Source organism: Lactuca saligna, chromosome 2 (assembly GCF_052625555.1).
Source record: "Lactuca saligna cultivar CGN05327 chromosome 2, ASM5262555v1, whole genome shotgun sequence".
NCBI classification, from domain to species: Eukaryota; Viridiplantae; Streptophyta; class Magnoliopsida; order Asterales; family Asteraceae; genus Lactuca; species Lactuca saligna.
The window spans coordinates 165,354,700-165,367,736 of NC_136418.1; the positions used below are offsets into that span (position 1 = coordinate 165,354,700).

At 36.5% G+C, this 13,037-nt stretch overlaps 1 protein-coding gene across 1 annotated transcript; it reads right to left on the reverse strand.

The window, feature by feature from the left end:
• Positions 1 to 2,117: 2,117 nt before the first annotated feature.
• On the reverse strand, positions 2,118 to 3,307 carry LOC145029302 (uncharacterized). Its single transcript, XM_078977880.1, has 2 exons — positions 2,532 to 3,307; positions 2,118 to 2,457 (listed from the first exon to the last, which is right to left on the reverse strand). Exons 1-2 carry the CDS (start codon positions 3,209 to 3,211, stop codon positions 2,277 to 2,279), a joined length of 861 nt encoding a protein of 286 aa, XP_078834006.1. The 5' UTR covers positions 3,212 to 3,307; the 3' UTR covers positions 2,118 to 2,276.
• Positions 3,308 to 13,037: the final 9,730 nt, after the last annotated feature.

The window sequence follows — 13,037 nt, forward strand, 5'->3', positions numbered from 1 at the left end:
ATGATTGTTTTGCGGTTGTTTAAGTAACAATGAACAATGTATTTTGGAATGTAATATTTTGAAATAATGTAACGGATGTAAACGCTACCAGTTGTATTATTCCAATACTTGGTGATGTATGATGTTATGTTTCATGTATATTCACTGTGATGGTATTCAATTGAGTCACAATAGCCCCCGGACGTTTCCGCCGTCTGGTTCGGGGGTGTGACACTTGGGAGATGGTTTATCAAGAGGAATAATGGTAGTGATAAGTTGTTGGGTTGATAATCGATGATGATTCTCGAAATTGATTGAGATGGTGGGGGTTTTGGTATGCTGAATCAGGTTCTGAAATGGTTGAATAGGTATCTTATTTGTTTTATCATTCATGATTTGCTTTACAATTTGTTAATCAGTTCTACCTCACATGATGTTGATTTATTCTTGTTTACGTTAGACTAATCTCGATGGTGATTCTTGAATGATTGAGATTTGTGAAAAAAAATCTGATAATGGATGAAGGTGATGATGGTGAGACTGAATTTGTATGGCGGTGGCGGTGGATAGATGGTGGTTGATATGATCAGAGAACGGAGATGGTGGTGGAAGAGAAAGTGTGAATCAAGTCTTCCTTTGCAACCATTTTCTTTTCCTGGACCCATTTCTCTGCATCTCTATCTCTCACACAATCCCGTTTTCCTCTCAAAGAAGACGATGTTCATATGTTTTTGTTTTTAGTTGCAGGTTGTGGAGAGGGAGAGATGATGAACATGCCCTATTTCTTCCTCTAATGAATCATGGAGAGAGAGATAGAGAGAGAGAGAGATAGAGAGATTTTTCTCAATTTAATTAATGAAAAACAGTTGAATAAATATAAAAAAATAAAAAAAACAAATATAAGGGTATAATAGTCTTTTATGTTGACAGGGACCAAAAACAATAGAAAGGTCCAATTTTGGACCAGTGGTGCACCAACATTGCGTTTTGGACCAAATCTGCAGAATTTTGCCAACCACAGGGACCATTTTTGCAATTTTGTCTTTTGACAAGGTCTATCAAAAGTAATTGGATTGGCTTGTACCACTATTGCACACCGAAAAAGACATTGAGTTTAAATGGAAATGGGCCATTGAGGTCCAAGTCCAACTTCCTACTAAGGACCCAATTTCTTTCTTCGTATTTTATTTTTATTTAATTCAAGAACAATCCTCGATCTCCAATGACCACTTTGATAGGAGACGTGAAATACGTATGTAAGAAAGTTGACCCAAGGCCCAGTGTAAATTTAAATCTCTTTATCCTTGGCAACATATATGGGTGTTGGGGTTTAAATATTTTGTTATAAAATTTGAATCCAACTTCAAATGTATTGTGTTGATGCAGTATTTTTGTAAGCTATGTCGGAAGAAGAGGTTTCTGTTCTTGAGGAATTTCACATACCAAATCAATCAAAAGCCAACACAAATTAGTAGACCTCGATAATGTTGAACAAGCTTAATTAGACGCACAATCAACACCAATGAAACCTATAATGATAAATTCAGCCAAGTATTTGCTTCATGTAACTAATATAGACGTAATGAGGAAATGAAATGGGATTGTGATTTATATAACTAACTAGTTCAGCAATGAGGAAGACAAGATATGGTTCATTAATGAGTAACTAACTAAAACAGTGTAAAATCTCAATTTTGCCCTTAAGATTCTTTAAGTGGTTGTTAATGGATGACTAATGAGGACCAAAGGAAACAATAAATTTGCATCAAGAAACTCAGAAGAAAGTTTAGGTCAAAATCATCGAATCATGGATGAAATATCTTAGACAAACATTTTGTCGAAATCAAGAGAATACATACCTGAATCCAGATGCTGAATTGATAACGATGAACACTTGAATAACATCTTTCCCTCTTCCCAATTGAATCTTCGCTCACACACCGGCGTTTCTCGCCGCCGTACGCCGGTAAGAACAACGAAACGAGCTATACAACAATTCTACATATTATAAATTACAAAATACAAAACACACACAAAACTTTGGGTTTAGGCCCATAAACGATGGGCAGACCCAGTCGATGTAAAACTATAAGGCCCTTCTTCATGGAGCAAGATTCAAGATCATCAAGCAATGATATTATTCAAAAAGAAAGAACAAATCAATCAGTTTGTACAGACGTTACTCTCGTCAAGAAACGAAAAAGAAATCAAAGAAAAAAATTCACATCACAACAGCTCACGAGACATCGCAAGAATACCATCATTCTTTCCCTCCGCCGCTTCCTCCTGGGTTGCTGCTACCCCAATCTGTCGTTAAATTTGGTTTTGTGGTCGTATAGGTCTCTCTCCCTGTTGTTTTTCCCGAAGTAATATCGGAAGTGGCCTTTAACCTGTTCCGGCGTCCTTGTGATCACCGACTTCCTTGAAATGCTCTTCCACTCGCCTTTTCCGAACTCCTTCACCCCCTCAAGAAATTTCCTGAGAAATGATTAAAACCTAACATGATTTCCAATTTCCAAAGGATGCAAACAAATCAATTAAGCAAGAATTACCTGTGCTCTTCTGATGTCCATGGTTTCCTCTTCTTCTGAGACCCCTCTCTCGCCGATTCCTTGTCATGATTCGGAAGTTCAACTCGATCGTAGTCAATCTCATTCAAATCCACATTCACATCCATCATTAAGAGCTCAGAATGAACCCTTACCTCCTCCATCGTCCTACCGGGGACAGCCTTGGCCACCTCATGCAACCTTCCCGGAGTACCCTCTGGAACATTCTTCAAAGCACTCTCCAACAACTTGTCTTCTTCCGTGGTCCACGTTGTCACTGCATTCATCAGTAGAGTCTCTCGACGCACCTTTACTTCTTCAGCGGTTTTTCCAGGAAGCAATTCCGCGATCAACTCCCACTTGTTCTCTGCGTCTTTGTTTCGAACGAGGGCGCTTTCAAAAATCTTGTCTTCATCCGCAGTCCATATCACGTTCGCCATTTTTTTTTTGTGCAAACAAATTGAGAAGTTACTGTTACAGATTTTGAGAGAGAGGAAGAAGAGAAATTGTAACCAACTAATAAGGTAAAATCCCAAATTTGCCCTGGTTGTTAAGTGATGGCGCGAATCCAGTATTTGGAACCCCTTCTTAAGCTTCCACGTGGCTACTCCATGGATGCCCCTGTTTTGGAATGGAAAGCGTAGGGAAGGGTAAAGCCTTCTTCTTTTCACTCCTAAATCCATCTTGATACTGTTTGTATTCCAAATTTGAGGTTAACAGACCTGGACTACTGGGAATTGCATTCGGGAGAGTAGATTTTCCATAGTAGCATGTTGTAATAGGGAAAAAATAGAAGTAGAATATGCTATAATAACTATAAATCGGGATTAATCATGGATTAAACGCTTGACGATCTCCAACCAATTACGATAAGGAGTGCTTGACGGAAATTAGGGATTAATCGAGTTTGGCTGGATTAATCGGTCTTGGCGGTAGGGGTGGCAATTGATGACACAACATGACAAAAATATACGACGCAAAACGATATTGGGACAAAATTGAAATTCGAATTCATGTTCATGTTGTGTTCTTAGCAAGTATAAAAAAACACAATGACATGTCGTATTGTGTTCGTGTTTTAAATTCGACACAAAATTGACATGATTTAGCAGTTATCTGTTGTGTTTGTTGTGTTATATATGATTAAGTATTAATTAAATAAAGGTTCGAAGGCATGATGGTTTCGACTATAGGGCAAGCGGCCCTCCTCACGTGTTGCACTTGTATCATCCTCGCAAGTTGACCCTCATGCTTACCGTCATTGTTTCAAACATCGGCAACTAATGTGTAACATCCCAATTTTCAACACATTTTTTTTCATTTTTATTTATTCAAATATATCAGAGTATAATTAAATTATGCAAAAAAAACATGATGTGAATGTGCGTGTGTACAGTCAAGCCTACCCTTTCTTACAATTCGAAAAAGTATCTGAAAATATTTATAATCAACTAGGTAAGCACGAGGTTTAATGAGTTTCCCAAAATACAATATACCACAATACATATATACTGCATACACATAATGACTCACGGCCTTTCGCCGATTTACCAATAGTATACGTAATGGCCTTCAACATAAAGCTTGCAAAGTGATGAATGATCTTGGATCTCAAGTTTCCCCACCAAGCTATAAACTTCCACCTTCTTCTAGTTTATTCAAGAATGAGAAAACAACACCAATTTCTCTTCAAAAGTTCAAAATTACAATAATGGAGGCTAAGGGATGCTTTAGGGATTTCTGGAGGTTTAGGGAAAAATAGAGAGGCCGATCTTAAGGGTTAAAGATGTTTATATAAGGTGAAACACCCTAAATTAGGGTTTCTAAAAACTACATGTACGCCCAATGTACATAAGCGTACGCCCCGCAGACGCACCAGAAGTCTCGATCCATCTCACATTAGTACGCTAAGCATAGCAGGTGGTACGCCGTGTGTACCGGCTTCTCAACTAATACGCCAAGCGTACCAAGTGGTACGCCCTGCGTACTACTCCAAGGGCTAATTTGTAACTTTTAATTATTGAAGGGCAAAAGTGAAACGTACCAAGATTCGAGTGTTACATCTTTTCCAAAGAATATCCCAAATAACACACTTTTCATCTTGGGATATATACACTAAAGTCCGAATATTTTCATCGATTTTACAAGAAAATCATAAACTTTATTTTTTTTTGACAATAAAGTCCTAACTACCAACAGTTTTTGACACTTTTACCCTTTTTTTCCACTTAGCCGGCAATTAGGATTTTTTTTTTTTGTCAAAATAATAAAGTTTAGGACTTTCTTGTCAAATCGTGAATTATGACTTTACTGTCAAAAAAATAAAGTTTAGGATTTTCTTGTTAAATTGTTGAAAATATTGGGACTTTAGTGTATATATCTTTTTTTTTGTTAGAAATTTAATGATGATAATCTTTAAGCATAAGAGTTACTAGAATCATTAACGTTTGCTTCTTGTTAAATAGGTTTTTTTTTTAATCTCAACAAGCCGATATTGAAAAAGTGGAGATAATCAAGCAAGAAAGGATGTTGGTTTGTAGTCTTTAGGATATCCAATTATTTTAAAATATTTTTCTATTAAATGACCTTTTAGGCCACTGTTCCTACATTGAGGTATTTGACCCTTAGGTTTAGACTTTTCTTGATCAACAATTTTAGATACAAAAGCGGAAGACGAAGTTTTATTACTAGAACTTAACAAATTTGACCCATGTTTTCTATTAGACTCTTCATAAGACACTAAAGAGAAAACAATTTTAACAAAAGAAAGAGGTTCCATTAACAAAATATGACTTTTAACCTGATTGTAAAACTCATATAATCCATTCAAGAATTGCATTAACATCATTAACTTGGAATGATTGTTAAGACTACGAGAAGCTTCACATGTACAATCAGTTAGATTAGTTAACCCATCAAAGTCTTTCCAATAGGAATCAAGTTTATTAAAATAATTAGAAAATGATAAACTACGTTGAGTATGATAAGTATTTTTCTTGATGCACATTGAAAATGACATACCTATCAGCCTTATGATAAGTATCAAACAATCCGACCTATATTTCTTAAGCACTTTCAGAACAAGCATGATTAGCATATATATATTTTTCCACAATATGAACATGTAACAACATTTGCATGTTCCCATTTAGATTCTCTTAAAGGATCATTATTAGGTTTGGGCACAGTTCCATCAGTAAAGCCAAGCTTATTACGAGCTTTTAAGGCCCTAATCATGGAGCTGAGACATACCCCATAATTTTCAGTGACTAACAATTTAAAGTTAATCACACTAGTAAAAACATTATCAGAAGGATAAACATAGAGATGATCATCAATATTAATAACAGACTCATTCTTGCTACCACTAGAAGACTCATCTAGACCATCCATAATAACATAGAATCAAGCAAACAAGTAACACACAAAACAGACAATTACAATGTCTTATGTCAAGAAGAGGACCATGATATGTTGGGTTCCAGGACAATCAAGATAGAGTCGACAAAAAAAGAAAAACATATATAACAAATAGAACAAATCAACAGTTAACTGGTGTAGTCAAGACAAATAGGATCTCCAACATCTACAACTAATAACAAGAGATAGAAGGGAACAAGATACTCTCATAGAGGTCCTATTAGCCACTTTCGAAGTGCAGATTTCTCAAAAGATGAGTCAAATCCCATTAATTTTGTTCCCTCTAGAGTTAATCGATGACAAAATTCGTTCTCTAGAGAGTTATTTCAGAATATGAAGGGGATTGGCCGATCGCCCTGAAGAAACACGATATCTGGTAATGACAATGAACTCCAAAGGATCTTCAATAGTACACAAGTAGTTACAGTAACCAAGTTCTTATCATAGAAGGAAAGAAACGAAGTTTCTATGTATGGAAACCAAAAAGAAAACCTTAGATTGGAACAATAAACCCTAGATCTTCACAGCTTACATCAAGAGTTTTATAACAAGCCTAAATCAACCCAGACTATGAAGATGCCAAGGAAAACTAAATCTATAATAGAAAAAACAAATAAGATCTGATTGTACCTCTTAAGAAGTACGATCAGAGCATAATTGATGATCAAGAAAACGAATCGAAGCCTAATGTCTCTGATACCATGAAAAAAATAATGTAACGTCCCGAAAATCATAGGATAAAATTCTCATTTTTAATATAAAAAAAGACTCATCTATTCTTTATTCAAACATTTAGAACTTTTTCAAATAAACAATTATCATAGTACATTCCCAAAATCACGAGTTGCAAAAAACACGGGTGTAAGCCCCACGATCAAGCTTGTCCCTTCCTTTTCGAACCGAAAGTACCTGAAACCATAAACCACAAAGTGTAAGCACAAAGCTTAGTGAGTTCCCCAAAATACCACATACCATACATAACATATGAGCCATACATATCATACATATCAAACATGCGATAAGAGATTCTATGTGCCAACCATAGTCTTGCCATTATGTCATGAGCCGTATCATGGTCTTCTTTGCCAGGCCGGGGGCCAAAACCATGGGTCTTACAGACAAGTGCCAAAAGCCACCTCCTGGTCTTCCATGCAAGCATCACAAAGACAACTAGCATACAATCTACAACTACTTATCTACTTAACTGCTAGAGTCCACACTCTGGTCTTGCATACATATTTTCTAGGAGCCACCTTCGGGTCTTTCATACAAATGCCAAGGGTTATCGCCTGGTCTTCCTACAATACATAAACCAATAGGGCCGACATTGGTGCCTTCAACCCATAGAATAGTGATGAGACTCACCTCGCACTGCTGAATCACACTAATAATCCCAGAGAGCTGGTCTGACAATCCCCCCAACTATCAATAACCAATTAACAATTGGAATATAATCTATATCCTCCATCCATATTAGAGTAAAAGACCATTTTAATCCTTATCTAGCTTGGCCCAAGACTGAGGCCCAAACATACAATCCAAAAGGCTCAAACGTAGCCCAACATAACCCATGGTCAACCATGATCAAACTCCTGGTCAAAGTCAAATTCAACAACCCATGATAACCAAACACACCATGTTGCCCATTGGATACGCCGTGCTCTTCCATCATCTAGATAATTAGGAAAACCCCATCCAACATGTTGTGTTGGCTTGCAAACATGTCGTGTTTCCCCAAGATTCAACAACTTAATATAATAAATTGTTTTCTCTAATTCCAAGAGCTCCAAAGCTTAGATATAGTCTGAAACATGATCGAAAAGGATAAAGTTTCCAACTTTATCCATTGGGACTACCCAAAAAGGTTGAAAACCAAATCCATAAAGCTTAATATTGCACGGTCTTAACCAATAAGCACTGAATTCATAAAGATATAGCCCAAAACATATATCTAACTTCCTTGAGCTGGAAAACCACGTAAAGTTGCCAACTTTACGTTCATACATGTCTAAATGAAGCTCTTAAGCTTAAAAAGGACTTAATAATTGACTTAATGCATGCATGACACCAAAACTCTCATAAAGCTTCTACCTTTATGCTCAAGGATACCAAAACAAACTCAGACTTGAAAGAACAAGCCCTTAAACGACCTAAATCATCCATTTACCCCAAAAGGGACCAAAAGCACAACAAATCAACTATGAAGAGATCTAAACATATACAATACAAGATGCAAACTTGATACCTCAGAAAGCTTCACCACAAGATGACCATTCTGGATCCAAAGCCTTTTCCCTAAACAAAGCAACTTCAAGATCTCCTCTTCCTTCTCAAAGACCAAAACTGAGCACCAAGAACTTCTTACTAGCTTATGAAAACCACCAAGAGACTTAAAGATTGATTTTAGGGTTTTAGTGGCAATGGAGGCTAGTAAGGAGGCCAACCATGAGGACTTAAGGTCTTTATATAGGGTGTACCACCTTAAAAATTAGGGTTTTCTCCAACACGCTGTGTAATGGCATAAACATGTTGTGTTAGCCTTAATGAAAGTCGTGCTTCTTCAAATCTAGATACGCCGTGTTGGCTCCTCCAACATGTTGTGTTAGGGGATTTATTTCCAACAATTATTCCTCAAGATTCATGGTGTTACAAATAATATACATAGATTTTTCCCAACATCAACAACTCTTATATCATTAGACGACAAAGAGTCAGAAGGTTTTCATGTACATACAACAGAGACCTCACTACAAAATCAATCATAACATAACACTCATCCTAATCTTACAATGATCAATAATGAAATACAAGATGAAAGTATAAACCCTAATCGTCTGAACTAAAACGAGAGAGAGAGAGAGAGAGAGAGAAAGAAAGAAAGAAAGAAAGAAAGAGATAGATAAATAGAGAGAAAGAGAGAGAGAGAGAGAGAGAGAGAGAGAGAGAGAGAGAGAGAGAAGAAGAAGAAGAAGAAGAAGAAGAAGAAGAAGAAGAATAAGAAGAAGAAGACAAAGAGCACTTAAAACAACTTGTACAAAATGAATCTGATTGCAAAATATCTTAGCTCCGTTAACTTATATATCAGGGGTCAAACTGATCCAAAGATCCGTGTATAAACCTGGACAACATTGAGAAAATACACTTCAGTCCCTGAACTTTGATAAACTACCATATGAATACAAAAAGACAAAGAAGAACACGAAAACAATCCCAACTCTTTATAAAATAAAATGTTAATTTGAAAATAAAATAGTTATTAATTTTAACACTATAAGAGAGGGTAAAACCACTTATCGATCAAGAGACAAATCATTTAAGAACATGTGTTGATTGAAACGACCCAGAAATACGACCCAAAAATTTCATTTTTCAATATAACCAAAAACCATAATCTGAGTGTCATATTATAAAAACCATACGTGATGTATCCCAAACATAATAAAAATTACTGTGCGGAAAAACTGTATCATATCTATGTCATATCAAAATTACAAACTAAATCAACTCCCAGGATAAAAGCTGAAGCTATGGTGTGTGCGATGTCATCATCCCGAGCTCTTCCCTCTGCTTGCGGAAGTACCTGAAACCAAAACTGAAACTGTAAGCACGAAGCTTAGTGAGCTCCCCCAAACTACAACATACCATACAATACATATATAAAGCACATACTGGGCCTTGCCCACTGCATCAGACCGAAGTCTGGAACTAGCTGCATCGGACCGAAGTCCGGAACTGACTGAGACCTTGTCCCCTGCATCGGACTAGAGTCCGGAACTAACTGCATCGGACCGAAGTCCGAACTGACTGCATCGGACCGAAGTCCGGAACTGACTGATCATGGCATAGCATAAACATAACAACTATTATAAACACATATATTGCATACTGCATCGGTACAGAGTCCGGAACACATAACACAAACATGCTTGTATCACAAAGACATCAAGCACTCTAACTACTGCATCAGACCAAAGTCCGGAACTACTGATAATTAAACGGGCCGGCATTGTGGCCGTAGACCCGTTCCTACTGAAAGGAAACTCACCTCGTAAACTGGCTGCTGAGTGTATGGCTCTGGAAGCTAATTGTTGCTGCTCCGGTATCTCCCCGGCTACAAGTCCATAAACACACTCAATCAAATACTAAACACTGCACTGGGTAAAATGACTCTTTTACCCTTGGTCAAAGTCAACTCTCGGTCAAGGTCAACTTTCGGTCAAAGTCAACTCTCTGTTGACCTGACTCGCCGAGTTGGGCCGCCAACTCGCCGAGTCCCTATTCTCACTCCTCGACCCTACTCGCTGCTACTCGTTGAGTATGGCATCGACTCGACGAGTACCCTCTCGATCCAAGAACTCAGACAATCTTCATCCGACTCGCCGAGTCATATGAACAACTCGACGAGTTGTTCTTGAGCTTAAGAAGATTGCCTTAGACTCGCCGAGTTGTATGAACAACTCGCCGAGTCCCTCCATTACTGAGTCCACCCTCAAACTCGCTGAGTCCACTCCACTACTCACTGGTCCCACTCGACACCGCTCAAAAGGAAGAAATCGGGGACTCGCGACTCGACTCGCCGAGTCGTTCTTCCGACTCGCCGAGTCACCGCCATGCAACTATTCTACTCTCGATTCTGCTCGAATCCAATACATACAAATGATAGATCTGAGTCCAATAAGCTGATATACCACGTAAAGTTTCCAACTTTACGTGTACAAACACATGAAAAAGGGAATAAAGGCTAAAAGACACTTAAAAGGGGTAGATCTAGGGTTATGATGCAAAATAGCTCCATAAAGGCAATAGATCTGGGCTCTACAACTCCTAAATGAACAGATCTAAGGATATCTCAGCATAATAGGGCTTCCATATCAACATAAGGCTTGAGAAAAGCATCAACTAGATCTAGAGGGGGGGTTTTAAAGCATAAAAGGGAAGGAAATATGAAGAATACCTCAAAGAGCTCTTGCTTTCCCTTGAATCTCTGCTCTACAATCCTTCTCCTTGCTCCTTTCTTCTTCTCCTTCTTCAAGCCTTCACAATTGCACACAAAATCACTTAAAATCACTCAAGAACGAATTAGGGTTTTCTCACAGCTTCTGAGGGTGAAGGAGGCGAGAATGGAGGCCATAAGGTGGCTTAAATAGTGGGCAACCCGGGGATTTAGGGTTTCTTCCAGACGGACAGACTCGCCGAGTCCAGAATATGGACCCGCCGAGTCGCCAGCTAACACATGCTCGAAATCCCGCCCCTACTCGGCGAGTCAGGCTATGAACTCGCCGAGTCCCTCTTGCAAAACTTCAAAATAAATACCAAGAAATCATCATACCGGAAATGGGTCGTTACATTGATGGTTCAAATTGTCAATAATATTACGTGAACTTAGAAAACCGACCATTGATATGAAGATGATATGTTTGATTATCCATAAAATGTCTCCATTGTGAGTATTTATAGGAAATGAAAAAAATGTTACCTTACTTTTTCCTTGGTTTTATGATTGTGAGGATGAAATAATTTTATGAGGAGGGGGAGGAAGGATGAACATCGGAAAGTAGAGACTAAAACTTTTAATCTTTAAGCATTGAGATATCAGTGAAAAGATTGGACAAGTAATTAAATTGACCTCTATAGTGTTAAAATATACATTTTGATGAGAAATTTGGATATAAGTCGTGGGGAAATATACACTAAAGTCCCAATATTTTCAACGATTTGACAAAAAATTTCTAAACTTTATTTTTTTGACAGTAAAGTCCTAAATACTTATAATTTTTGACACTTTTACCATTTTTTTCCGGTTAGCCGGTAATTAGAAGTTTTTTTGTCAAAATGATAAAGTTTAAGATTTTCTTGTCAAATCATGAATTAGGATTTTACTATCAAAAAAAATAAAATTTAGGATTTTTTTGTCAAATTATTGAAAATATTGAGACTTTAGTGTTTGTATCCTTTTTTGGTTGGAAATTTAATGGTATAATAGTCTTTTAAGCATAAAAGTGTAAATGTGGAGAATGGCTAAGAAGGGCAATTTCATTTTTTATGGTTTCTTAGTTCTTCATTTTTAGGACTGCTAAAAGCCAACACAACCCTGATTTTTTCTTTCTTGCTTGATTATCTCTATTTTTTTCCAATATCGACTTATTAAGATTAAAAAAAAAAACTATTTAACAAGAAGCAAACGTTAATAATTTCAATAACTTTTATACTTAAAGACTATCATATCATTAAATTTATAACAAAAAAAAAAAGATGTATACACTAAAGTCCCAATATTTTCAACAATTTGACAAGAAAATCATAAACTTTATTTTTTTGACAGTAAAGTTCTAACTCACGATTTGACAAGAAAGTCCTAAACTTTGTTATTTTGACAAAAAAAAATCCTAATTACCGGTTAACCGGAAAAAAATTGTAAAAGTGTTAAAAATTATCGGTAGTTAGAACTTTATTGTAAAAAAATAAAGTTTAAAACTTTATTGTCAAATCGATGAAAATATTAAGACTTTAGTGTATATCGTCAAATCGTGTAAGGAGAAATTGATCGTTAAATCAGATTTTGAAGTACGTTGTATTTTAGCCTTAAGTTTGCGCTTAAAAATATGAAATTTTGGATACATGGGATAATTTGATTATTAAATTGTTTTGAAGTACACTTGTAAAGAGTCCTATCTTGTGTATCAATCCTATTTTATATGCTGGCCCTTTCTTGAGTATTGGACCGTCAATTTTATTGGACCTAATTAATAAATTTAAATAAACGATATTTAATTAAAAAACTTAAATTAAGCTAATAATAATTAAATGTAAGTAGGCATATTTGGGCACCATGGAGCCAATCTTATTGGAAGACCATACCAGAATTGGGTATTTACTTTTAGAAAGAAATTTAGACCAAGCAAAAGAAGTCAACAACAATTTTTGTCATGATATCTTCCTGTACTCCAAATTACACCAACAACCAAGAATCTTTCGCACAAGATTTTATTAGATTAACATAATACTTCCACTTGATATAATTCTTTAAATATTGTTAAAGTGTTTGCTACTTATGAATCTTAAGGCCACGGTTAACTATTCGGCAACTCT